At 42.9% G+C, this 27,248-nt stretch overlaps 1 protein-coding gene across 1 annotated transcript; it reads left to right on the top strand.

The window, feature by feature from the left end:
- Positions 1–21,446, top strand: IYD (iodotyrosine deiodinase). The gene is made up of 5 exons (XM_004263715.3): positions 1–183; positions 11,469–11,660; positions 14,287–14,446; positions 18,910–19,066; positions 20,868–21,446. The coding sequence occupies exons 1-5, from the start codon at positions 6–8 to the stop codon at positions 21,048–21,050; spliced, it is 870 nt and encodes a 289-aa protein (XP_004263763.1). The 5' UTR covers positions 1–5; the 3' UTR covers positions 21,051–21,446.
- Positions 21,447–27,248: the final 5,802 nt, after the last annotated feature.

Here is a 27,248-nt window from a genome sequence, read left to right as displayed (position 1 = left end):
GCGCCATGTTTCTTCTGACTTCAGTCTTGGTAGCAGTTGTCTGCCTTTTGATGGTGTGGATCTTTCAAAATGCTGATGGAGGAACCCAGAGAAGGAAGGGGGAGCCTAGAGCCAGGGTCGAGGCTCGCCCCTGGGTGGATGAAGACTTGAAAGACAGCACTGACGTCCACCAGCTGGAAGACGGTAACGACACTGGCCATGTTGCTTGGTTTCCAACTTCTGTATTTTTATGATGAGGGCAAGTGGATGGTGGGGCTTATGGAGAGGAAGAAACACAGGCAGGTCAGTTTCATCATCAGCTTCTGCCATGTAAACAAATCAGGGTGTGACAGAGACATCATTTCTCTCTGGCGGTCAGCTTGTCACCTGCTGGCAAGCTCCCTTTATTCCTGGGTCCTCAGTAAAAAGCTGTTGAGGGGGCGACATCTTCCCTGGCTCCAGTCCTCCGAGGCTGCTAAAATCTTTCTGAAGGGGCACATCACAGGCTGCGGGGGCTGCGGGTTAAGTGGTCAGGTTTTGATCAAGAACTTTGGAATAAAAAAGGGGCATCTGCGTAGGGGCTCGCTACCCTTCATTGCACCAGCCCTGTGGGTCACAGATAAGAGTGGCTGCTGTCCTCCAATCTGAGTGTCCAATTCAGTAGACAAGGCCATAAACAGGCAAACGACAGAGAGTAAAACAGAGACGAACTGGGTGGAACTGATTGTAAGGTGTTTTGAGAAGGCTTGGGGGTTTGGTGGGGCAGCTAGAAAAAGGCTGAACCAGGTCTGGGGCATTACTAGGATATGAATACAAAGGTTAGGAGGCTAAGAGGAACAGGAAGCGCCTGAGTCCGGAACCCCAGGGAAAGATGTCAAGAAGATGGAAGGACTGTACTGACCAGGGGAGGGGTGAAAATGAAGTGGGGTGTTGAGGGTGGGCCGGGGCATGGCTGACCTGAGAAAGAAGGGGTGATGAAGGAGGCAGGCAGGAAGGGAGACGTTCTGGAGGAGCTTTGAGTAATCTGTGTTTGAGGTTTACCTGAGGTGGTTTTGTGGGATGGATTCGACTTGGAAGAGGCTCAGTGACTCTCAGCTGGGGTAGTAATGCCTCCACCCTCCCTCCCTCTAACAGAGGCCACTAGAAGTGTGTGTGTGTGTGTGTGTGTGTGTGTGTGTGTTCTAAGTTGTCCTAACCTCAGGATTGGGGGATGGGGTATAGAGTTGGCACTCAGTGCTGGGAGCCAGCAGTGCTGAATGTACTGCCCAGGAGGATCCAAATTCAGGCAGCCTCCTGGCAGGGCAGCCTCTTACTCTCCCCCACTAACCCCGAATGCCAATTATGCCAGTTGAGAAGCACTTCCGTTGAATGAGCACGAGACCCACTGTGAAGCTGAGTAAGGATCTATTCCAGTAATGATGGGCTGGGCAGTGGCGCCAGTGCAATGCAGAGGAAGGGGTGAACTAGAGGGACGGTCAAGGAAGAACAGGGTCTAGTAATAAATTAGACATGAACAGAGGGAGAAGTGGGCACGATTTGGAGACTGGAGGAATCAGAATAACAACTGTCATCAATGGGTGCGGGAAGGGGATCCGGTTTAAAGGGGGAGCTGTTGAATGTAGTGCAGGACGTGTTGGATTTGAGAAGATAGTGACCCATTGAAGCAGAAAGGCAGGGAGGTTTCTAGGTGAGGGATCCAGGCCATAGACACTGACTGGAGAGTCACCAGCCTAGGGGTGATGCTTGGAACTTGGAAAACTAATGAATTCACTGCGGGGTATTGCTAGGGGCACCTTCAGATAAGAGGAACTGCTGGAAGGAATGGACTCAGAAAACTAATGAATTCACTGCGGGGTATTGCTAGGGGCACCTTCAGATAAGAGGAACTGCTGGAAGGAATGGACTCAGAAAACAAGGCGTGGGAAAGGAGGGCCAGGGTAGTAATAACAAGCCCTCACATAGTGCTTCTGGTATCCAATGTCACTTTTACATATGGTGAATCATTTAGTCTTCATAACAATACAGTGAGGCAGGCACTATTATCATATCCATATTACAGATAAGGAAACTGAGGCTCAAATCGGCTAAGTCACCTGCCCAGGCAATTAGTGGTAGAGTCAGGACCCAGGCAGGCTGGCTCCAGAGTCCAGGCCTACAGGCAATTCGCTAGGCTGCTTTTCCAAAAGAATGACCCAGAACAGAGGGGGCAGGAGATGGCCAGCAGGGTTAAACATTCCCTGAGAGATCAGAGGTAGTGTGTATGGAGCAAAGGCCGCTGGATTTGAAGACCCAAGAGTTTGAGGGATACAGAGGGGGTGATAAGGCTGGTGGGGAACCGGGGACCTGGGGCTGAGCCTGAAGGTTGGGAACAGAGAACAAAGCTGTATGGCCCCCTTCTGCTTCTCCACCTAATGATTCACTTTCAGTCCTCTGCCTCTCCACTATCTCTTGCTCACACAGAGAAATGAATTGAACACATAGTGGCCGCTCGGCAGCCGTGAGCAAATCTTCCCAGAGTGCAGAGTTCACAGTCTCTTGTTGGGATTTTTGTTGTTTACATAAGTGATACTTACTGAGGTCACACAGTCACACAGGTGGTAGGTAAGGACTAATGTTTAAACTCAGTCTCCTCTGCCACCCAAGTCCCTGCTCTTAACCATTGGGTGGGTGGACACAGTCTAAGAGAGGATGTATAATTGGAGAAGAGAAGGGATTCCATTACCAAGGAAACATGAGGTGGTTTTGATAACAGCAAATAGATACCAGATTCAAACCATTTTGAAAATTAAAAATCAGGGACAAAACAGTAAAATAAGTATTGTGGGCCATTCTAGTGTGAGTTAAAGAATATATGGGTACCAATCTGGCTTCCGCCGTCTCTGATTCACAAAGAATTCCTATTCGACATTCATAGATCAAGGAATCAGCCTGTTTGGGGGGACGGGGTGGGGGGAAGGGTCGGGGGTACAGAGAAGACATGTGGATTAGAAGTCAGACACAGACTTCCTCTGGGGACCAGTCACACATGGCATCCTGTTAACGCATTTCAGTTCCCTGTTTATCTGTAGCAGAGGTCTGAGGAGGAGAAATGACTGGTATTTAATCTCAAAGTGGAAACCTCAGATCGTTTCCCTAAAATGAATGGGAAATACTGAACAAAAATTCTCTAGTCAGGCCCAGATTCATGAAAGCTCATGGAACTGGAAACAGGAGAAAAAGATACAGGAAACACATCTTATTAAGATGTGTCCATTTTAATGTTAGTGGGGATTTTCTTCACTCAGCTTCTCTAGCCATCCAGAAGCTATTATTCTAACTGAAATTTTGATTGTCCCAGTGACCACTAAAAAAGCCTTTGTTAACATTTTTATCTGGTGTGGGCAACACCTGAGAATAAAATGTTCCCTCGGACTTGGGCAAGGACAGATTTTTATACACCCATAGGCAGCTGTTTCGAACCTGTTCATTGGATCAATGACAACACATCTCAGTAAAAGCTTAACAAGTCAACCAATCAGAGATGGATTCACTCCAGGACCAGCCCCTCTGAGGGCCAACCAGTCAACAACAGTCTCAACCAAGTAACACTGTTCCTGCAGATGATATCAACCCTCTTACATGCCTGGAAGTCCACCAATGCCTGAACTCCATGCTTCCCAACCAAGTGGTGTGCAAGAGCTAGCCTATGGGGCTAGTGAGAGCCAATGATAAATGTTCAGGAAATTTGTGGGCCATTTGTTCAATTGCCAATAGCTTGAGATCGGGCCATCATGGGAGTGTTTACTCTATGGAAATTGGCAAGTGCTATAAACCAGGGCTCTTTTTTCCCTCTTCTCAGAGTGCTGGTTTAGCAGCACACCACAGACAAAAACACTATGTAAGGGCAGCACTCATGACCAGCACAGTTTTCCTTTGCCCCAGGAAGCAAAAAATTCAGCTTCATCTTTGCCTTTCATCATTCTTTGGCACACCTACGTGTGCATACTTCTGCACGGCTAATTCTAAAAGGTGGGTCTACCAGGGCTCCTGTAAGACATTACGGTTCTAGGACAAAGGACAGGTAAATTCAAATTCAGATGAGAGAAGGTTAGGGAAAGGAAAGGACTTGAATGGAGATGTTGTCCTTGGGATCAAGTCTGGGTGGGTTCTGCTGGGGAGAGTGAAGCTCAGTACAGAACACTGGGGACACCGGGGACACCACGAGAGGTAAAGGGGCTCAGAAAACAAGTTCTGTCAACTTCACCTGGGATAGCGTTGCTTTCTTCAAGGCCTTTCCATCTGGACATCCGCAGACTCCCCAGCCCCCAACCCTCCCTGCTGCTGCTAGTGAGGTAGTGAGTCTATATTGCAGTCAGGGAGTTGAATGGCTGAGAGGCCCATGTAGAAAGCAGAGCGATGGCCGAGACAGTGGGAAGGAGGAGTTCTCTGAGCCGGTGTTGAGCCTTGAAGCTGCTCTCATTGCCACCATCAGAATCTGTCTACTGTGAGAGCCGTGTCACCCTGAGCCTTATTAATACTGGTGCTTAAGCCTCCCCAGAAATTGCAGGGAGGGAACAAGGGTGACATGACACAAATTGGCCTTGTAGTTTCATAGCTGGAAAACATTTGGCCCATTTGCAAAGATTTTGAAGTAGAACTGCAAAAACACAAAAGCAATTCCCGTAGAGATGCAGCCAGAAAAAATGCCTCTAAGCTAAACATTAAAGGATAGCCGTGGCCTAGAATTACTTGGTCATTAAACCTAATTACGGAGCAATTTAGGATTCCTTGGCATTAAAGCAATGATAGAAGGCGTGTTGGTCTTGGTGTCAATAGCAAACCCCATGTGTGGCAGCACAGGACTTACATTAAAAGCAGACCACTGTAGCGTGCGTTTATTTTAGGATATGTGGGCTCCACAGCTTGAATGAATCCCCCAGCGTTGCTTGGCTGGTCTAGGGTGGAGGCGGGACAGCTGCGGAACAGAGGCTGTTCTCTTCTCTCTGGTGAGGGCTTATGCCTTGGGGGCAGTCAGGAGTTCAAGAGGAAGGAGAGAGCTGTGCCTTTTTTATCGGTTCACTGCCCTGAGATCCCCTGGAGCTTCTTTCCCAGCTGGCTCAGCCTGTCCCCTTTCCCCAGGCCAAGTGTAGACTTTCTGCCCTGGGAGAGGCTCCGGGAAGAGCAGCGCCCCAGTGCTCTGCTTGGATAGCCCTTCTGGACAATCCAGCCCAGTGGTGGTTGGGACCATTTGTCTGCTGTGCTCAGAGATAAGGCTGTGCTGATAAAGCTCAGGGAGCAGCCCCTTCATTCCGCTAGAGTCGGAGCGCCTACCCTGGACTTCAGCTGCTGCAGAAACTGCCGTCATGCCGCTCGGCTGCCTTTAGTTTACACAGATGCTGAAGGGACCCGAAGTTAAAGAGACCTTGCATGCATTGGCTCATTTTCCACTTACTGACTGCGGAGGTTGCCGGACTTCATGACAAATGGCGTGGGAGTATCACTGGTGCTGAAGTCTTTGCTGACACGTTTGATAAGGTTCGGGGTTGATACTGATGACATCTGGGCTCGGTTCAGAGTGGATTGCTAGAAAGCTGATAGCTGTTGCCACTCTCCCATCACACTTACTTCCTCAAGCCAGCAGGGACCTGCTGTGTGGTGTGGCATGGGGAGCTCTGCTCCACGTTACGTGGCAACCTGGATGGGAAGAGCATTTGAAGGGGGGTGGATACACGTGTGTATGGCTGAGGCCCTTTGCTGTGCACCTGGAACTAGCACAACATTGTTAATTGGCTGTACTCCAATATAAAATAAAAGTTAAAAAAAATGTACACAGTGTGGGTCCCTACTGCCCCGGCTAGTAAAGCATAAAAAAAGAAGTTTCTCAGTACTAGCTATGAGCTAACCGTGGTCCCTTTTGGTATTGTAGTTGGGTTCTCAGTGTCTTTGAAGTTCCCTTTTCACAAGCGTTCCCTCTTGCCTACTGGAGTAGGCATTTACTGCAGTCCTCCCTTATCCTCAGGGAATACGTTCCAAGACCCCAAGTGGATGCCTGAAACCCTAAGTGTTTTCCTCTACGTATGTACCTATGATAAACTTGAATATAAATCAGACACAGTAAGAGAATATCCAAATTGCCAGCATCACTACTCATGTGCTTTGGGGTCATTATTAAGTAAAATCAGGGTTACTTGAACACAAGCAGTATCCTGACAGTGGACAACCGAGAGGCTACTACGTGACTAATTGGGTGGATACGTGGACAAAGGGATGATTCACGTGGGTGGGAGGATGGAGCAGGACAGCCATGAGATTTCATCATCTTACTCAGAATGGTGCACAATTTAAAACTTATGAATTGTTTGTTTCTTGAATTTCCCGTTTCATATATTCAGAACACAGCTGGACATGGGACACTGAAATCTGAGAAAGAAAAACCTCTGATAAGGGAGGATTACGGATTACTGTATTGGGGGAAAACCCACTGATTAAGGAGTTAAGAAACCTAGGTAGTTCTGGCTTCATGAAGGATTGCTGCCTGGTCAGGAGAAGTTAATTGTGCCCATTCATTCCTATTTCTACTTTTGTCCCACCTTCCCCAAATGGTTCATCTCTCATCCTCTTATCTCATTAAGAAAGTGTCAAGTGTCTTTTCTTTTTTTTTTCAGATGTCCTTAAATCAATATAATAGTTGTAGTCAGTTGAACTACCCTTGTGGGTGTTTTTGGTAATTCGTTTCTATGGCCTTCTCATTAAAAAAAAACAAAACCCTTAATTGTGAAATGTAATATGCTTACTAGAAAAGTGTATAAAAGATAGATGAATGGCTTAACAAATAATTTTAAGCAAAAATCTATATAGTTATCACTTAGATCAAGAAATATAAATTTCCAGTACTCCATAAACCCCTATATGTTCCTTCCCAGTAACAACCTCTTCCATACCCTATAGAAGTAACTATTATTTTGAATTTTATGGGAATTACTTCTTTGCTGGTCATTCTATTGGAAAATTACATATAAATTTTTTTTGAGGTCTAGGATACTGTTACTTATTCCAGGGAATATTCACATTTTCACCTATCAGAAGAGCAACGTCCTAACACTCTGGGGCAACTTTAATCTGAGCTCAAGGCTTACGGTTCCCTGGATCACTCACAGGATATTACCTTAGGCTCTGAGACACCAGGGCTGGATTACTTACATTTTGCTCTTACTATTGTAACATAAATCTTCAGGCCCTGGATGGCCCTGGGGGTTTGACTTTGGTCACCATCCTTTTATCTCAGCTTAGCCTCATGGCGGTATCTAGGTAATTGGAGAATATTCTCTGGACATTTGAGTGCCGATCTACCCCTGTGGGTACTAACCTTCACCCAGATTTTGACTGTGATGTTCTACAGTCACAGATTAGCTCTTCAGTACTTAGAAGAAAATATTCTATATGTATTTTACTAAGGATTTTAGCTTTCTTTACTTTGGAGGTTTGGTAAATTATGTAAATAACCATTACTGGAAGTGAAAATCCTTTAGTAAATGTCACAAGAATCAGAATCATAACCAAAACATCAGTTAATCTATGGCGTCAAAGTGGATTTGTATCTACTCAAAGAAGGAAGTAACGACTAATTATTTCCTATCACACAGTGGAAGGCATGGGATATACATTATATCAGGCAAATATTCATTGGCTTTTGGGTGTTTGTGAATGATGAAGATATGTGATAGCATTACATTCAGTTTTCTAAAGACACAGTTTAGGTAGTACAGTAATAATTCAGGTAAGGCATACACATGCACACAAATAAACCTTAATAGTTTAAAACAATCTAAATTTGTTACTTTAATGAAAGTCAAGTGCTGGGCATTTTCAGCCATTTTATCATCGCGGACTCTGATTATCTGTTCTTATCTAAGTAGGAGTTGCCTCCTACTGGTGATATGGCTTCTCTGCACGGGTCCCCGTCTGGCTGAAAAACATCAGAGCAGATTCAGGAAGGTCTTCAGCCTCTGTGTAGAAGAACCATCTACTCATTAGAGTCCACTGATATTTTCAGTGTCTATTTCTTGGGCAGACTTCCTGGTGAAACCTTATTTATGTGATTAAAATTCCCTGAAAAGTCCAACTCACCTCAACTCATTCTGGTTTGAGGTACCGAGGTCCACTTTCTGTAGTGGACTTTGGTATCTTTTGTAGCCTCTTTGGTATCTTTTGCCTCCTAGATTCTGGGAGTTGATGAAGTCCAACAACAATCAGAAATCCAAGGTTAATTCAAGATAAGCAAGGAGTATATATATAAATATGTGTATATATACTCCATTCAAAGCATTCCTATTTTTAACACTTTTTAACTTTTTGAATACTGCATCTTAGAATTTCTTTCAGTTGAAATCTTTGTAGTTCACATTTAAATCTTTGTAGTTCAGATCAAAAGCATTGTCTACTCATGGGTTTGAAAGGAATGAAGAAACACGCGTATTCAGAGGCAGAGCTTCAGCTATTGAATCCTCCATTGCATCTTCATCTTCTGTAAGATCTTGAGCTACAGATAATGGGTTTCCACAGCTCTCTGAACAGGAAGGAAATGGGGGGAACCAGAAGTGGCAGAAGCAGGCAGGTGTAAAGATAACTTTGCTGTAGGTAAATTGAACAGATTTTTTTCTTATGGTTAATATTTTTGTATCTTGTTTAAGAAATCCTTCTTCTCTACAGGGTCATGAATATAGTCTCCTATACTCTTTTCTAAAAGCTTCAAAAATTAGTCTTTCATAATTAGAAGGCAATATTCATTAATGTTCAATATCTGATGGAAGAGTTTCAATGTTTCACCACTAACTATGTAGTTGGTTCTGGATTGTTTTGGTGTTTTCCCCCATAGTTAGACTTTATCAGGTTAAGAAAGTTCCTTTCTACCCCAATTTACTAAGAGATGAATGCCAAATTTTATCAGACACCTTTTCCGCATTACAGCGATTATTAGCTTGTGAATGTAACAAACAACATTGCTTTTCTCATGTTAAGTTAACCTTGCATTCCTGGGGTAATCCCAACTTGGCTGAAGTGTATTGTTTTTTTATATATTGTTGAATTCTGTTTACTAATATTTTGGTTAGGACTTTCTGCATCTATATTTATGAGAAAGTTGAGCCTGTAGCTTTTCTTTCTTTTAATGTCCTAGTCAGGCTTGGTAGCAAGTGTGCGCTAGTCTTATAGAATGAGTGGGTGGCGGATGTGTCCTCTATTTCTATTCTTGGGAAGAGTTGGAGAAAAGTTAGCAATAATTGTTCTGTGAGTGTTTGGTAAAACTCCCTCATGAAGCCATCCGGGCCTCTTCCTAAGGGAATCTTTTTTTTTTCCTCTGGCCGATTTTAAGATTTTATATTTGATTATAAAAGGTGTGGGCTTCTTTTCTGTTATACTGCGTGGGATTTACTGGGCCTCTTGAATCTGTAGATCTGGCATTTTTCATCAGGTTTTCATATCAGATATTCTCTTTCAAATATGGTCTCTGCCACATCCTCTTTCCCATCTCCTGCTGTCACTATCATCACATATATTAGAACATTCTCGCTCTGCTTTATTTTTTCTTCATCGTTCTTTTATGTTTTCTGTCTTTTGGTCTTTCCTTGCTCTATTCTAGATATTTTCTTCTGAGTTGTCTTCAGTTCATTAATTCTTCCTTTAGGTATGTCTAACCTGCTATTGAACCCACCCACCAAGTTCTTAATTCTATTATTTTATTTTTCAGTTCTAAAAGTTCTATTTGAAAATATTTTCTATGTCACTTTTCATCTTTTCCTGTACCCTACAGATTTATATATGCCTGTCTTTTTTTTCCCCCCTCTAAACCTAGTAATCATAGTTGTTTTATCTCTTGAGTCTGATAATTCCAATATTTGGAGAATTTGGTGTCTGACTCTATTTTTAAAAACCTATTCTGCTGTTTCTTGCTCAAGATACTCTTTTTGTATGTCTGGTTGTCTTGTATGTGTTGCTGATAATTGTACTTAAAATTATTTATATATTGGCATTTGCTTCTGCTGGGTAATGGGGGTATTTTCAGGCAGGACCACACTATTCCAAGTTCAGGTTTGAGGCACGACCCATCAAAATGTTATAAACTCTTGGGGGCTGATTTATTTATTTATGGCCGTGCCATGCTGCATGAGTGATCTTAGTTCCCTGACCAGGGATGGAACCCTTGTCCCCTGCAATGTAAGTGCCATCTTAACCACTGGACCACCAGGAAAGTCCCTGATTTATTTATGGTTCTTAGTTTTTCTAAGGATGTAGTCTTGGGGTCCCAGCTTGTTAGACTTCCCATCGTATATGGACCTGGGCTTTGATTTCTGTCCAGCTTGATCCCTGAAAATATAAAAATAAAAATTCAAATATATTGGGATTGGCAGATGTTATCAGGGCAAATGCAGCGTCTGTGCTTATCTACTTCTGCAGGATCATATTTTCCCTTCACTTTTGGCCTGGGAATTTCTTACTATGCTGTCAGTAACTCAAAGAATTTAAAACGGCTTTATAAAAAATTATTTATTTCAAGATCTTAGTGGTTTTCAGGGGACTTCCCTGGTGGTCCAGTGGTTAAGACTCCATGTTTCCACTGCAGGGGGCACGAGTTCGGAGAACTAAGATCTGGCCAAAAAAAAAAAAAAAAGATCTTAGTGGTTTTCAGCCAACGGAGATTGTTTCAAATAAGTTAGTTCACCATTAACAGAAATTTACGTTTTTCATCTTTATGTACATAAAAATTTTCTTTTTCTTGATTTATAACAAGTCTGGGCTTTGAAGGACAGTCAAGATCAGAGTTTAAGGATTCTGTAGACCTATTTTTCTCATTCTTGCTTGATGTTTTTGAGCTCATAACCTTACAGAGATTTTGAGAACTTTATTTCCTTCTCCCCAGTGACCACCTTATGACTATAAGGGAGTAAAAATAACTTTCTCTGGCTGAGACCACCACTCCCCCATAATAAAAACACGTTAACAAGAGAAAAACAAACAGAAGTTTAATAACATGTATATCTCTTGTGTACATGGGAGAGACCCAGGAAAACTGAGTAACTCCCCCAAACAGCCTTAGCCACCACCTTAATCCATCTTCAGATAAAGACAGAAGAAAGGCATTGGGGACTGGGGAGACCCAGTTAGGGGAGGTTGTCAGGAAAAGCAGAGCAAACAAGGGTAAGATTGTTACAGAGATTTAAATCCACACCTTCTCTGTTGACAAGAGTTTCTTGTGATTTAGAATCATCCTTCTCTTCCTGGTACAGAGAGGGAAACACTTCCAAATAGAGATTTCCTTTATAAATGTCTCTTACAATAGGGTGACTTCTACTCGGGTTTTCAGAACTTCTCCTGTGTCTGCGTTTCCTAAAAATAGTTAACTCAAAATAATTCTTATGCTAAAGAGACATATTTTGGGGGAGGGGCATATTGCACTCCCCTTCATGACCAAGAGAGATCCTCTAATTTGCTGTCTTCCTTGTTCTTACTGGCAGACGCTGACGACTGGCAAGTGTCAGAGGAAGAGGTGGAACACATCCCATTCTCCCACACCCGGTATCCTGAGAAGGAAATGCTTACGAGATCCCGGGAATTTTATGAACTTCTCAATAAGAGACGGTCTGTTAGATTCATAAGTAATAAGCAAGTCCCAATGGAAGTGATTGATAATGTCATCAAAGCAGCAGGTCTGTAAGTGCACAGTGGGTCTTTGAGAACATCCGCTACAAGTGACAATAGTGGAGCAATGTTGAAGTTCAAACACAGTGAATAAAGCCTGGAATGATACGTTTACCTGTAAAGTCTTACCCAGGTGTTGACTGACTGCCAAGCACAAGATGATTTCCACTTTCTACAAACTTTTTTTTTTTTTTTGCGGTACGCGGGCCTCTCACTGTTGTGGCCTCTCCCGTTGCGGAGCACAGGCTCCGGATGCGCAGGCTCAGCGGCCATGGCTCACGGGCCCAGCCGCTCTGCAGCATGTGGGATCTTCCCGGACCGGGGCACGAACCCGTGTCCCCTGCATCGGCAGGCGGACTCTCAACCACTGTGTCACCAGGGAAGCCCTCTACAAACTTTTAACTATTACAAACTTCTTGGGAGCAGATGTGACAACAGTTCAAAACTTCTGAAATTATTCAACATTATAAAATTTTTGAAGAATGAAAATTTCTGAACACATTATTATACATCAGAAAAGAAACATCCTTACTTTCACCTCACCTTAAAACACACACACACACACACACACACACACACACACACACACACATTTATACATTTCTCTTTTGGGAACCGAATTTCTTATATTACACACCATGATGCTCTAGTACTGTATTCTAATGAACTAGCAAAATATATTCATGTGAATTCACAAAATAAATCAAAGCAAGGCAAACATTTTTCCCCCTCTTTTGCTTTTTATTTATTTATTTATTTGTCTGCTTCGGGTCTTAGTTGCGGCTCGCGGGATCTTCATTGTGGCGAGCAAGATATTTTGTTGCCGCGAGCGGGCTCAGTTGTGGCACCGGGGCTCAGTAGTTGCAGCACACGGGCTTAGTTGCCCCACAGCATATGGGATCTTAGTTCCCTGACCAGGGATCAAACCCACGTCCCCTGCATTGGAAGGCGGATTCTTAACCACTGGACCACCAGGGAAGTCCCCCAAATGCATTTTCAATGTAAATTAATATCTATTCCCAGAGGAATAGATGAGAATTATAGAAAAAGGGAGAGGAGATATGAGAAAGCCCCCTATTTGAGAGTCTCCTCTGATTGGATTCTTATTCCTATATAAATCACATTCAAGTTCATTTGCAGAAATTATTGCATGACTATTATAAACCCATTGCCCAAATTAAAAGGAAGTAAGAATAAAACAGTTCACTTCAGTTAAGAACACAAATACACTAGATTGGTGAGTCCTTTATCTACCTAATAGCAGTTACTAAATTTCTTCTGTGTATAGATCTGTATCTAAATATGTGGGTGTGTGCATATGACATTCAGAGAGGTTTGGCATAATTGAAAACATTAAGGGGCAATTTATTTCTTGTGTTTGTTGACACCAATATTTAGTGAACAGACGACGTGTACAAAGTGAACTGGAATCCCTCTGTTCAGAAATTTGGGCTTTATGTTTAGATTTGACTTGCATTTCACAGTTTAATCATGCCCTCTCTACCACGGGGACTTGTGGATGGTAAACTCATCAAGGCTGGCAGGCCTGAGACCCCTCCTGTAGAGTTTATGCCATTGAACTACTCACTAGGAAGAAAGAAATACTTGCTTCTGAAATATACCACCAGTGGGTCACCGTGGTCTACTTCTAGAAACTTCTAGAAACCGTGGTCTACTTCTGTCCATTTCTAGGACAGAGAGGTGACACCCAGATCAGAAGCTGGGCCAGCCCATGGCTGGAATCTTTTTTAAAAAAATATTTATTTATTTATTTTGGCTGTGCCAGGTCTTAGTTGTGGCATGTGGGATCTTTAGTTGTGGCATGCGAACTCTTAGTTGCAGCATGCATGTCGGATCTAGTTCCCCTACTAGGGATTGAACCCAGGCCCCGTGCATTGGGAGCACAGGGACTTACCCACGGGACCACGAGGGAAGTGCTGCTGGCTGGAATCTTAAAGGGAACTTAAGCTCCTTGGGTCCCATGATGCACTATGAAGCTTTGTCTGGGATATTGGGACTGATCCAAGGGTGGGCTGAGGTTTCCCAAAACCTGTAAGAGCTGGAAGACACTCTGCTGTGTGTCTGAGTGCCCAGGGCCAAGAGTTCTCATGTGTTCACTACAGGGCCACAAACCCCACAGTGCCACACTCAGAACTTTGATATAGGCACTAAACAATTTATAGTTCAATTGCCTTTTGGAGATCCTTTTGAAACCATTTGCCATTTAAATTTTGCCATTTCCAATAAACTTCCTGACTTGATCATTTTTCAAGAGTATCAAAACAAACAGCATTTTGGAGGCTTTTGGCTATCAGAGCTTCCCATCTGTGTTCCCTTATTGGTCACAGAGTAGTGCCTAGGGATGTTTTCTCTCACATGGTCAGAGAAGCAGTGATAAATTCCCCAAACCTAGGAACTACTGGCTTCGATCTCGGTTAGTTGGTTTGGAGACCCTGACAGAGATGCTGAACAAAACGGGCCTGGCAGCAACATCCCAGAGGCTACCGCCAGGCATTTTGTGTGTCAGGTGATCTAACTTCATTTTGAGCAACTATGAGTTACGTTTATTCTTAATTAACAGACTCAGATTTTTCTTGCAGTTTTAATTTCTGATTTTAATTTAATGGGTGATAGGAACAGCCCCAAGTGGGGCCCACACAGAGCCCTGGACCTTTGTGGTTGTGAAGGACCCAGACGTGAAGCATAAGATTCGGGAGATCGTTGAGGAGGAAGAGGAAATAAACTACTTGAAGAGGATGGGACCTCAATGGGTTTCAGACCTGAAGAAACTGAGGTACAAAAGTGGGTAGAATTAGGCTTGTTTGGTTTGGCTTCCTAAAATGAAATAATTATGACTTCAGTTTTCTGGTTTTGTTTTAGGTGTTAAAAAGTTTCATTTTACCTGTGGAAGAAATAATGGAAATTAACTCAGGCCTCACCGCTGAATTGCCTTGAGCACACGTATTGCGCAGGGGTGAGGGATGCCGACTGGAATCCCATCTGGGTTCACGTCTTAGCTCTGGTTTTCCAGTTGCAAGACCTTAGGAATTTGCTTACTCCCTCTAAGTGCACTAGTCTGGTTTCTCCAGAGAAACAGAATCAATGGAGAGAGAGAGAGACAGAGAAAGAGAGACAGAGAGAGATAGAGAGAAACAGAGAGAGAAAGAGATTTACTATAAGTAATGGGCTCAAGTGATTATGGAGGCTGAGAAGTCCCAAGACCCAGCAGAGTCGATGGAATAGTTCCAATCTGAGTCCAAAGGCCTAGGAACCAGGAAAACCAATGTGTAAGTTGCAGTCCAAGTCTGAGTCCAAAGGCAGGAGAAGACTGATGTCGCAGCTTAAAGGCAGTCAGGCAGACGGAGAAAATTCTCCCTTATTCCACCTGTTTTCTTCTATTCAGGGCTTCAACGGTTTAGATGAGGCCCACCTACGTTGAGGAGGGCAATTTGCTTTACTCAGTCTGCCAATTCACATGTTAATCTCATCCAGAAACATCCTCACAGACACACCCAGAATAATGTTTAACCAGCTATCTGGGTGCCTTGTGGCCCAGTCAAGTTGACACATAAAATCAACCACCACACTTCTGTTTTCTCACCCAAAACGATCATGTTAAAAACTTGGTATCAGGATTAAATAAGATAGAGGCTAGGAGTAGGGCCTGAGAAGCTAGAGTGCTTGGGTTCAAATATGAGGTCTGCCGCTTATTAACCTATCTGTGCCTCAGTTTCCTCATCCGTAAAATGGGAATAAGTCTAGTATCTACTGCATTATGAAAATTAGATGAATTTGTAAGCACTTAGAACAGTGATGGCACATAGTAAGGGCCACATGAATCGGGTAAATAAATAGGCTATGACCCATATAATTATTAGTAAATTGTGAAATACTTCTCAGGATCTTGAGTGACGTAAATTACATTTTCCTATAAATAGTCTCGTACATGATCTCACTCAGCAGGCTTTCATCTTAGTACATGTTTAATAAAAGTACAAATTTAGTAGAGGTATAATATTCATTAGGCATTAGTAATTTTGCAGGCTTCCTTATCTCCAGGGAAGAAGCGGATTGGAATTCAGTGTAACTGGCTTTACCGTGAAATTTCAGCGTATTCGGGTAGACACGTGCGAGGTTTCATTTTTTTTCTGGAAACTACAACTAACTATGTTTGTTAATCCCACTTTTCCCATTGAGGACCAGTCACCCTACACAATATCTAGGATGGATTCCATAATTTCTCAGTCATTTTTGTAGTTAACACAGTCACTTTCAATTTTTTCAGGCTCAGCCTTGTCATTTTAAAACGCTGGTCACAGGGTCCTGTTTACAAATACTGCCCTCCCCACAGAGGCATCTCCTTTCCCTTCTAACCCCTTCTCAGGCTGAGCATGAGGAGGGATGAGGCACAGATATTTGTCCTGGCCTCTCAGAAGGCCCTGAGGGGAAGCCAGCTCGAGTTCTTGGCACGTAGCATGTAGAGGTACTCGTGCCTCTGGCTCTCAGCTCTGGGCCTTTAGCGGCCAGTTCCAGCACCAGCCATCCAATACCCGCTGTGACACAAGCCTAAGAAAATGCAGTGTGATCTCCGTCTTGTGGGGTAAAGTGGGACTTCTTCTCCGGTAGCCAGGGCTGGGTGGTGAGAAGGATGGCCTCTTAGTCCTACTCCTGTCTCATTTATTTGCCCCAGAGGACAATTTTTTTCCTGAGATATTTAAACCCTATTGAAATTGATGTCTATTGGCGTTGTAACTTATGGCTGTGTTGTGGAATAAGTGTAGGATATTAATAATGAATATGTAAATCTCATTGCATATTCATGAGGAAAAACGGATGGGCAAAGTTGAGTCTCTCTTCTTAGAGAGAGGCTGTGCTCTGTGTGTGCCTGCTGCCAGCCCTGTCACTCCCCAAAGAAGGCAGCATCAGTTGCTCTCTTGTCTCTGTGCTCAAAGCACCTAATACACACCTTCCATGCATTTAAAATAGCCATTACCACATAGTTATTTAATTATTGGCCTACTTTTCTTCTCATTTTATAGACCATATTTTAGAAACTTTTGTGGTACACCAAGATACTCTTGAGAATCCAATTAACATTATAGACTTTCTCTGCAGACAATATGCGTGCACACACACACACACACAGATATACATATACATATATATATGTATATATATACACATATATATACTATATATATATACACACATATATGTATAGTACATATATATATATATAGTGTCTCTAGGGTCCAGAGACCTCTAGTTTAAAAAAGTCTTACATTGTAGCACCTAGCACAGTGCTGATGCATAGTAGGTAATTAAATAACTGTTAAATTGCATCACAAATGAACATATGTCCTGATAGCCAGTTTGAGTCAACTCTGAAACTCATAGCTGTCATTAAAGGCTTGATATACAATCTGGTCCAACCTCCCCGTCAAGCCTTCTTCTCCTGCTGCTGGCGTGAGACCCTTCACCCCAGGTGGACGGTGCTAATTGTCCTTTCTTAACAGGCCTCGGCACGGTGCTATCTTTTTATTAGCTCTAATATGACGTCACGATACATTCTTGTAAAATTGAACAAACCCAAAATACTAGCTACCAATGTATGCTAGGCAAAATAAGTACAAAGGTTATTAAAAATTGCTAACCTGCCTCTGATCTAGTAAATTGCTTATTCTTCACCTCATATTTAACAATTGTTTTGAATTATTCACTGTAAAATAATACATAGTAATAATAATAATATTAGCTAACACATACATGGTACTCGGTACTCTTCTAAGCACTGATCTATTGGGACTGCTTTTACTGTCGCAATAACCATTGGAGGTGAGTGTACAATAGCACATTTTACATTTAGGGCACTGAACTGTGAGAAGGTGAGCGGTTGCCCAACGTGGCAAAGCTAGTTGACTCCAGATTTTTTTTGTAAACTATTAACATTCTCCCACTTTGTAAAGAGAAAAAGAATTGATACTAGTCACATGTGAATAAGCTGGTTGAAGTATGGTAAAGTAGCTTTGAGAATGTAATGTATAGAAATTAGCAGTGTACAAGGAGCTGTAGAAAATACACACGTGGGTTTAATGTGTTTTAAAACAAGGAAGCGTAACTAAGCTAAGAATGAAATGAGTGGTGACTATCTCTTGCTTATTGATGACATCATTTACCCTAAGGAAAAATTCCAATATATAGCATCGTATGAGTATCTTTCCTTTGAATATCTGAGCTAGAGTGAAGCGTTTGCTGAAATGTACGGGCAGGGTAATGAAACAGAGAAAGATATGCTCTTATCTGGAAAATAAAAACGGAAACTCAACATTTATACCTCCTGTGAGTTATCTCCCACTCCCACAAAAGTTTCCTTCCTTTTTTCCATAACTAGGCTAAGAACGTTACCATCTGCCCACCTGGAATTTCGGTTCAAACTCACCATCACCTTTTTCTTCTCCCTTGTGCGCTCCTGTGCCGGATCTGTCAGCTCCTGCCTCTACAACTCCCCAAGTTCTCCTGGGCCATTGCCCTTGTCTCCTATCTGGTCCCGTTTGAGCTGGTCCTTTGCCCACACCAATCCGTCTCTTTCTGAAACAGATCCTATTGTGTGATGCTTCTGCTCAAAAGCTTGTGATAACTTTCCATCACCCGCTGAACAAAGTCCAGCGCCCTGCAAAATCTGTATGAAAACTGCGAGCCTCCCAACCCGTGCCCCACCACGCACACCATCGTCCAGCCTACCAGGCTTCTGAAATTCCCTGTCCGGCCAAGCATTCTCCTTCTGACTCTGCCCTTTGCTCATCTCTTCCCTGGGCTGCCCTTCCCAATGCCCCTTCTCTAGCTGGTCTTCAGTGCCCCACCTCAAGAGAAACTTTGGAAATATTCTGACAATCTTATTCAAAGCTAACATTTTATTTTTGGGCTCCTAAGGCCCTTGTCTTATATTTCTTTAACAACACTTACCAGGTTTTAGTTTGCTAAATTTGGCTTACTGCCGTCTGGGTTATTGGATCTATCTTTGTATCTTTCAGCATTTCACCGTGTCTTGCTATATTAGGCCCTTATTAATACCTGTTGGGATAGATAGACTTGGGATAGAAAAAGGTAAACATGACGTGAACAAAAATCCTACTCTTTTTCAATTTAAACATAAAAGACAAGGAAATGTTTCTATGTTTAATGTATATAAGGTGGTAAACAGGGAACAAAAAAACCATTAAGAGAAAATATTCTGAATATCTTTTTTTCCCCCTTTAGGACCAACTGGATTAAGGAGTACTTGGACACAGCGCCTGTTTTGATTCTCATTTTCAAACGAGTACACGGTTTTGCTGCAAATGGCAAGAAAAAGATCCACTATTATAACGAGATCAGTGTTTCCATCGCGTGTGGCATCCTCCTAGCTGCCCTGCAGGTATGTCACCCTCCCACTGGGCCCAAGAGAGAGACTTAATACTTGGGGGCCAACTGTGGGTTTATTTGCAAATTTCAGCTGAGTTTCTAGTTCAGGGACAGGGATTCCTCAGTAAGGGAACTCTGATGTAAAAACTGCCTCTGGAAACCTGGATTGGTGAGGATGATGTTTCAAACAAGCTGGCATCCTTCCTGGAAATTTACTTATAACATTATTTAAGGGTCAAAAAACGGTCGCTGTGTTTGCCTTCATCTGTAACCACGTGAAGCTTTAAGGGTTTTAGTAAATACACATGAAGAGCTTCAGAGCCTGAAAGTTCCAGGGCCTGGCTTCTCAGCTGTGTTTACTGTTGTCTGAGCCAGTGGGATGATTCAATAGCTATAAGGGGAACTCTATCATAGAGCTCCTGTCCTCAGAAGTTGAGTTTACATCGTATTGCATTAGAAAGATGTCCATGTGCTTAAAAAATTTCCATCTACATAGTAGCTACAGCCCTGCTAAGTGTGAAACAGAGCAGGATTGAGGTCTGCCTTTCACATGATTCAAGTCATTCGCTCAACAGATATTTTCTGAGCTCCTTCTATGTGGCAGATCTCAGGAGTCACCAGGAATAGTCACCTCGTGAACTGTACGTTCTGGTGGGGACTGCAGTCCTGGGAGAGGGTGGAGAGTGACAGTAAACACGTGAAATAAATAAAACAAACAGGATTATAAGAGCGAATGAGCCTACTTTCAAGGGAGAGTAGATTCCAACAAACTATGTGCTTCTTTGTTATCTCAAAGAAAAATGTGTTTGCTGAAAACTTGCAAAATAGTCATTGTGACATAAAAGAGGAATATATTTTTAGATGACTTGAAAAACTGTTCCAAAGGAGCTGGCATCCTATTTACCTCCCGACTCTGTAACAGATAAAGGAATTGCTGTGCTACGTCAGACCGCAAGGCACTGTCCCCGTCAGGGTTCCTGAAGAGGCAGTTTAGGCTTGGCATGGGTTCCCTTCACCTGTGCCTTCTGTGCATTCCCATCAGCAACTTTTCCCACTTTACTGTGGAGTTTGCTGCCCTCTAGCTTTCTGTAAGGCATAAGTCTGAGTGTAGGTCGATTTGTGAAGGAGGAAGGAATCTTCTGGAAGCCCTTGTCTGGGCAGATTGCACAGAGACTGGAGGCGTGCTCGACTCCCAAAGGCAGTTCCAGAACCTCCTTCTGGTCCAGGCTTAGCAATGAGCATCTGACGGGAAAAGCATGGGGGGATGGAGAGGGCTTGGAGATGGAGATGGGAAAGTGTCTTGAAGTTTACATGTGATTTTTATTGGATGTTTATTATTCGAGGGGGCTGGGAAGAGGTTGGTGGAGTATTTCCTCTACCTCTTACATACCTCTTGGCCACTAGGTCCTCCCTCACTGGACATAGGTATTTTCAGCTAGGGATGACGCTCTGCTTCCACTGTTGGTTATATAACCACAGGAACTGCCTTTTGTTTTTCCGTTCCTTTGGTGTAGTTGGATTCCCCATATTTCTTTCCATGAAATAACCATTCCCATTTCTTAAGCATCAGTGAAAAATGACTGGTATTTTCTTCTCTGAGAAGCTTCCCTCTGTTTGGTTAAGAGAAGGTGGGGTCTGGGGAGGTCGAGGAGGGCAGGTAAGATTCAAGACACCATGGCCCAAGCTGGTCGTTTCTTTGCCGCCCAACTTCAGGGAAATGATGGGACAAGCAAATCTTATAGGGACTAGAACATGCCCAGGCTGGGATTTTGCCTGCTGACTTTAAAACGTTTTCTTTTCCTCTCCTGTTACAGAACGCGGGACTGGTGACTGTCACGACCACTCCTCTCAACTGTGGCCCCCGTCTGAGGGTGCTCCTGAACCGCCCTGCAAATGAAAAGCTGCTAATACTGCTCCCTGTGGGGTACCCCAGCGAAGAGGCCACGGTGCCTGACCTCGCACGGAAACCTCTGGATCAGATCATGGTGACTGTGTAGGCAGGACACAGGCAGGGACGTGCTGGAAGGTGATGCCCCCCACTCCTTTCTCCTGTTCCTTTTGGGAGTACAGGCTGCTCTCTCCCTGGGTGTTCCTGGCACTCCACTCCACAGGGCTGGCCTCTGTGTGTGTGAAGAAACCTTTGCACTTTCTACAGCACTTTGAGTCTGAGAAGCCCTGCTTCCGCTAGTGTGATTAGCTGAACCATACAAAGTAAGAGATGAATAGGTATGTTCTCTTCCATTTCTTATCCACTTTGGAAATGCATTAAATTTTTGCTAAGAACATGCCCTTGGTTTTTAAGGTTTTTTAATTGTTCCAGAAAACTCACGGGTGATTTTTTCTTTCACTCTTTAAAAACTCAAAGAGGAAAGAGTCATCAGAAAATTTAATATAGTCCCAAGAATTCAGCTATGTGATGATTTTTAAATTTAAATTTAGACTGATCAAACAGTTTTCTGCCCCCTGCTTTCTGGTGGCTTTTAGGCAAGGATGTTTTTTTTTTTTTTTTTTTTTTTTTTTTGCGGTACGCGGGCCTCTCACTGTTGTGACCTCTCCCGTTGCAGAGCACAGGCTCCGGACACGCAGGCTTAGCAGCCATGGCTCACGGGCCCAGCTGCTCCGTGGCATGTGGGATCTTCCTGGACCGGGGCACGAACCCGTGTCCCCTGCATCAGCAGGCGGACTCTCAACCACTGCGCCACCAGGGTAGCCCCTATTCTGCCAGTTTTTAATGAGTAACCTTCAAAATAATTAAAACATCACAAGTACAGAACAGAACAGCGCGTGCTGTGTAGACTGGCCGCCATCTGGACATATAGATGGTTAGTTGCATAGTCCAGAGTGCGTGTCGCAGCTGCCTCGCACCAGCTGGTTGAAGCTGATGGTTAAATATTCAGGAATTTTGTGAGCCAGTTGTTAAACCATTTGCAGCTTGAAATTGCCCATGGTGGGAGTATTTACACCATGGCAACTGGCAGGAACACACAAATCAGGGCTTGCTTTCTTTTTCTTAAAGGGAACTGTCTTCCAGACACTAGGGAGTTCTAACTGTGCTCCCCTTCTTTTCTACTCTCCCCAGAAGAAACACACTTATCCTTTTTCTCCAGTTGGCAGTCACACTGTATGGAGCCGATGGGGTCACAGGGTGCTGGGCAGGGACTGCCAGCTCTAGCCCTTCACCTGTCGCCCTCTGTCTTCCCTTCCAGGGGCACTGCTCACACAGGTGCACTCAGAGCTCAGATAATTGCTCATCAAAAGCAGCTCTACTCACCTCTCTATCCCCTTCCACTGTCTTTTTTCTCTTCTATTTTTTTTTTTAAACTCAGATCCCTCCAGAAAAACTCTCCTGTCTCTTTTCACTTCATTCGTGTGTCACACAGTGCATTGATAAGATCATCAATAGTATCATTGATAAGAGTCAGAGCTGGTGACAAATCTGTATCAGAGAAAAGGAAGAATTTTTTTCTCTTTAAAATATGATTAGAGGGAATTCCCTGGTGGTTCAGTGGTTGGGACTCGCCCTTTTCACTGCTGAGGGCCTGGGTTCGATCCCTAGTTGGGGAACTAAGATCCTGCAAGCCACGTGGTATGGCCAAAAAAAAGAAATAAAACTCTTAAAAATATGTACATATAATTGGATATTACAAGAACCTGTGTTGTCGGCCTCTGACGCACCCAGAGTCTCTTTTAGAATCTCCAAGATCTTCCATCGTAAATCTTTTTTTCTCTAAACGTGCTTTTCCCCAAGTCTACACATTTTACTAAATACAAACTTTCTTATATCTTGTTTCTATTCTTTTTTAAAAAATTATTAGTATTGTGATAGTTATCTGTCCTGAACTCTTTATGGTAAACGAGCATTGTTTTAACAACATTGTGGCTCTGTTAGATTTATGTGGACTGCGCTGGGAACCTAATCACTGTACTTCAAGTTGTTTTTAATAGGAAAAAGATACTCTGAGTTCCAATAGCAGAACAATAAACGCTTTGGCATCACGGTGCAAAGAAACTGAAGTTATATTTATGAACGTCTATTTCTAATGTTTTGAAGCTGTTTGAGCCCACGGAGCTCTTTGCTAGTTTTAGGGCACCCTGCTGAGGAGCTGCGGGTGCGGGAGAACCTTGCCCCCAGGTGTGGGGTGGAGAAGGAATCCGGACACTGGTCGGGGTCTGAGTGCAGTTGTTCAAGTACAGAACCACTTGAGAGGAAAGTGGAAGTCCTATCACATGGGTTAGGGCCCTTGAGCAAAGGGTTGATCACCTTTTAATCGTGCCACCCAGAAACACAGCCCTGATTTCTCATGGATGCTGAACACATTTGCAAAGGTACAGATTTGGGGGGTGCTCCAGCCAGCTTTCTCTTTGGGGGATGGAATGATTAGTAATTTTTTTTTTTTTTTTTTTTTTTTTTTGCGGTACGCAGGCCTCTCACTGCTGTGGCCTCTCCCGTTGCGGAGCACAGGCTCTGGACGCGCAGGCTCAGCGGCCATCGCTCACGGGCCCAGCCGCTCTGCGGCATGTGGGATCTTCCCAGACCGGGGCACGAACCCTGCGTCCCCTGCATCGGCAGGCGGACTCTCAACCACTGCGCCACCAGGGAAGCCCAGTAATTCTTAATCTGGACAGCACAGCATAGATGGGCCTGGATTCAGGTTTCCCTTCTGCTGCTCCCCAGCTGGGTGGCTGTGGAGAACTGAATCTGTCTCAGCCTCATTTTCTTCAGCTGTGAAATGAGGATAAATGCAGGGCTTACCTCAGGGCTTCTGTGGAGACCGAGCGTGATGATTCACATGTAGTTCCCGGCATAGGGTAGGTGACACAGGGTATTAATTTTGGGCTCTTGATATTATTATTAGTGTTATTATCACTATCGTTAATACTATGTGCTATGCACATTTGACCCCAAAAATTAAAAAATAAAATGACACCCTTTAAGAGTCTTGTCCTTAATGCACAAGATCATCTTAAAATATAAAGGAAAGGCGTTCTGTCATCTCAGCTTGAGCCTGAGCTGTTTTGAGGATTTAGGTTGACTTGGCTGTTTCTGGTGGGTTCTGGGAGCCTCTGGATGGGACCTCAGAGTCTATTTAACAGGGAGGTCTAGAAACAGAGATCTATTTAATAGTAAGGAAAAGGCTCCTTGGAAAACTGATTTTCAGGGAAGAGAGACTGGAGACATATAGAGAGATCCTATGATGGCAATCAGTGTCAGAAAAAAGGGGCACATCTAAATGTGGTTTAGAGTCTGCCCCTCAGATACCAAGTCCTAGACTCTCACTAAGCTTCCGGGGCAGAGGGAGCTGGAGCCAGCAAAACAACTGCTCCCTGAAGATCTCTCAGTGATGGGGGTACAGCCCAGCCCTTTGACCCACTTATGTGTAGGGTTGCATTCAAAGAAACATCAGATGGTTCTTGTTTGTCCAATAATCATAGATCAGCAATTAATATCTTTACTGCCTTCTTTTGAGAACGCAGCAAAGGAAGATTCCAAAACTGAAAACCCTCTTTCCCATCTGTCTCTCTCTCTAAATATATATCTAACCGACATACGACAGCTGCTCCCAAGGTATATATTGTCCCCATTTGTAAATCATCTCAACATTTTGTCACAAACTCGCCCTATGAGGGCTCTGTTATAGCCCTTGCTCCTCTCAGGCCTCTGTATCTATTTTATTTTATTTTATTTTTTGGAGATTTTTGAGCTAACTTTTTTTCTTTTTTAACATCTTTATTGGAGTATAATGGCCAGAGCTAAGTCACATGGCCTCATCAGAAGGTCAGGAAATGTTATCCTCCTGTGTCTGGAAAAAGAGGGGACTGAGATGGGAGTAAGCATCAAAAGTCTCTTTCCCCCAAACAAGTAACTTGGAACTTAGGAAATAAACTTGGATACAACAAAAAATGTGCCGAGAGGAAGGAAGGCTGAAGAGATGGATGAAATTAGAATTAGGATGATGAAAGGCATAAAGATCCTCTTCTGAAAGGGAAACGTTGAGATTGCTTGATATTTGTCTGATACAGCTTTTAAATAGAGCAACAATTTGGGCCAAGAAAATCAATATAAATATATAGAGAAGCAAACTAAAATTCCCTTCTTCCTAAACATTCCTGCCTCTGCCTACAAAGTGGAAACTTCTATCTCAGAAGTACTGAAGGAAAGTCCCTATTTCCACGTTATTTGCTTATCTCTATGGAGGAAGAGGGGCTTCTCTGGTTGGTGAAATTGGAGGAAAAAAGACTTATTGCTCAAGTTCAAATCCAACAAAGTATACTCCATTTTAAGCCAAATGTACAAATTACGAGTGATTATTCACCTTAGAAAGATGAGTAACAGTGAATTTCTCTAAATATTGGAGTTTTAAAGAGTATTTGAACAGATATGATACTAAAAAAATTTTTTGTAACCATTTTTAGGAGTACCTTTAACCTAAGGAAAATATAGTTATCAATGAATATTTCTCTTCAGAGGCACGAGGAATATAACTTCTTTTGCCGGATATCAGCAGACTACTCCCTTAGAATTTGGTGAAATGGGAACAATTGTAATGTTTCAATCCACACATATCTATAAATAACGAAAAATCTAAAACAAACGTTGCTCCAGCTCTGCTGTGGTGGCCTCACTTCCACACACACAAAAGACCAGACCTTCAAAAAAGGGGGAACTTCTCTACCTTTTAGAGAGAAGCGAATAAAGAGAACAGGAGGTGGGGATGGTAAGGAGACCCCCTGTGCTGCAGTGGGCTGAAAGGGCTGATACATCTGAGGTTGGGACCAGATCAACATCTCCTTTGGGTGGCCTTAGCTAACATCCAGCAAGTACAGGCTCCAGGATGAACAGTACCTGCAGCAGAGATCCTGTGAGTTAAATACAGTAGTTCTAATGAACTGTGAGATGCTATAATCTCATTTTGGGAATTCCTGAAAAGTCACAAGGAAGGGGAATGGTTTGTGTTATTCTCATGACTTCAGAATCATGGTTCAGAGCCAAACGTTCAGGATTAAATTCAACAGCATTAAAATGTCCTTAGAGCAACATGGAAATATGTCAGCAATGTCTGCAGAGGACCAAGCAAACATAGAAGCCAATAAAGTAATAGAGGAAGTTAGCTAACCTGGGTGGAGGTGGAGTTGCCAACGTCCTTCTACCCTAATCACGAAAAATAAAGAATAATAACTGAGGAAACTGGAATGAAGCTTCTAAAATCAAATGCCTCTGAAGGTGTCCCCTGTTGTCACAGCAACTACAGAAAGGGTTGGTGCCTTGTTTTCCTTCTGATTTTCGCTCTTTGGTGCCCTCGGCTTATCTGAGGTTCCACCGTGCTGTGGTCACGAGTAACTTGGACTCGCTTGAGGTCGGAAATCTGTTCCTTTGTCGAATAAGTGACTTCCCAAGTCTGAGAATGTTTAGAATCGAAGATGGAGGTGATGAAATAAATCAAACCCATAATATTGATACTCTCATGTCAAGAATAATCTTGCATATGTTTCTTATTTAAGTAATTTAAATGTGTTTTTTTAAAACGTATGATTCCAATTTAAAATGTGAAATTGATTTAGACTTCTAATTTTATGTTGAAAGGTGTAAGAAAATTTGAGCTCATTAACAGTATTAAAATAGATTCACTGTATTTATAAATTTAACGTATTAGGTTTAGAAGAGCAGTTTGAGTATATGAGAACATTTTGGCTTAATTGGCGGTAAACTTGCCAGGTCAGTTATATGAAGTGCTAAAACAGAAAATCAACTATGATTAGGTCCATAAAAGGAGTTGAAAATGTTTAAGAGATTTTAATAAATGATGCTTGTTAAGGAGGCTGATGGTTTAAGGGAGTTTGGTTATTCAATTTGAGTTAATCAAGCATTAATCAAAGCCCCCTTCCCTGACGTGATTAGTTTTATTTTATTTAAATGTACTAGACTTATAAATATAATAATACAACATGTGTATCAGGTTAGAATGCTTTTGGCAGAAAGTAAGAAACAAAAAACCCCAACCATAGTGGCTTAAATAAACAGGGGGGTATTTTTCCCTCATAATGTTAAGTTTGGAAGCAGGTCCAGGGTTCATGAAATCAGTGCCAAAATCTCAGTGGTTCTCCTGGCCTTTCTTTATGGCCACAGGACAATGATATAGCTTCTCTCACCACAACCAAGCACAGTACTTGAAATAATAGGCACACAATAAATATTG

This window comes from Orcinus orca, chromosome 12, assembly GCF_937001465.1.
Source record: "Orcinus orca chromosome 12, mOrcOrc1.1, whole genome shotgun sequence".
NCBI lineage: Eukaryota > Metazoa > Chordata > Mammalia > Artiodactyla > Delphinidae > Orcinus > Orcinus orca.
The sequence above is the reverse complement of the archived record's forward strand: the minus strand, read 5'-3'. Positions and strand labels throughout refer to the sequence as shown.

What these genes read in the sequence shown, in the direction of transcription:
- IYD (XM_004263715.3), top strand. Translation starts at nt 6, where the DNA reads ATGTTTCTTCTGACTTCAGTCTTGGTAGCAGTTGTCTGCCTTTTGATG. An exon ending in TAATGTCATCAAAGCAGCAG is followed by an intron (nt 11,661 to 14,286) that starts GTCTGTAAGTGC and finishes AATGGGTGATAG; the next exon opens with GAACAGCCCCAAGTGGGGCC. An exon ending in TCCTCCTAGCTGCCCTGCAG is followed by an intron (nt 19,067 to 20,867) that starts GTATGTCACCCT and finishes CTCCTGTTACAG; the next exon opens with AACGCGGGACTGGTGACTGT.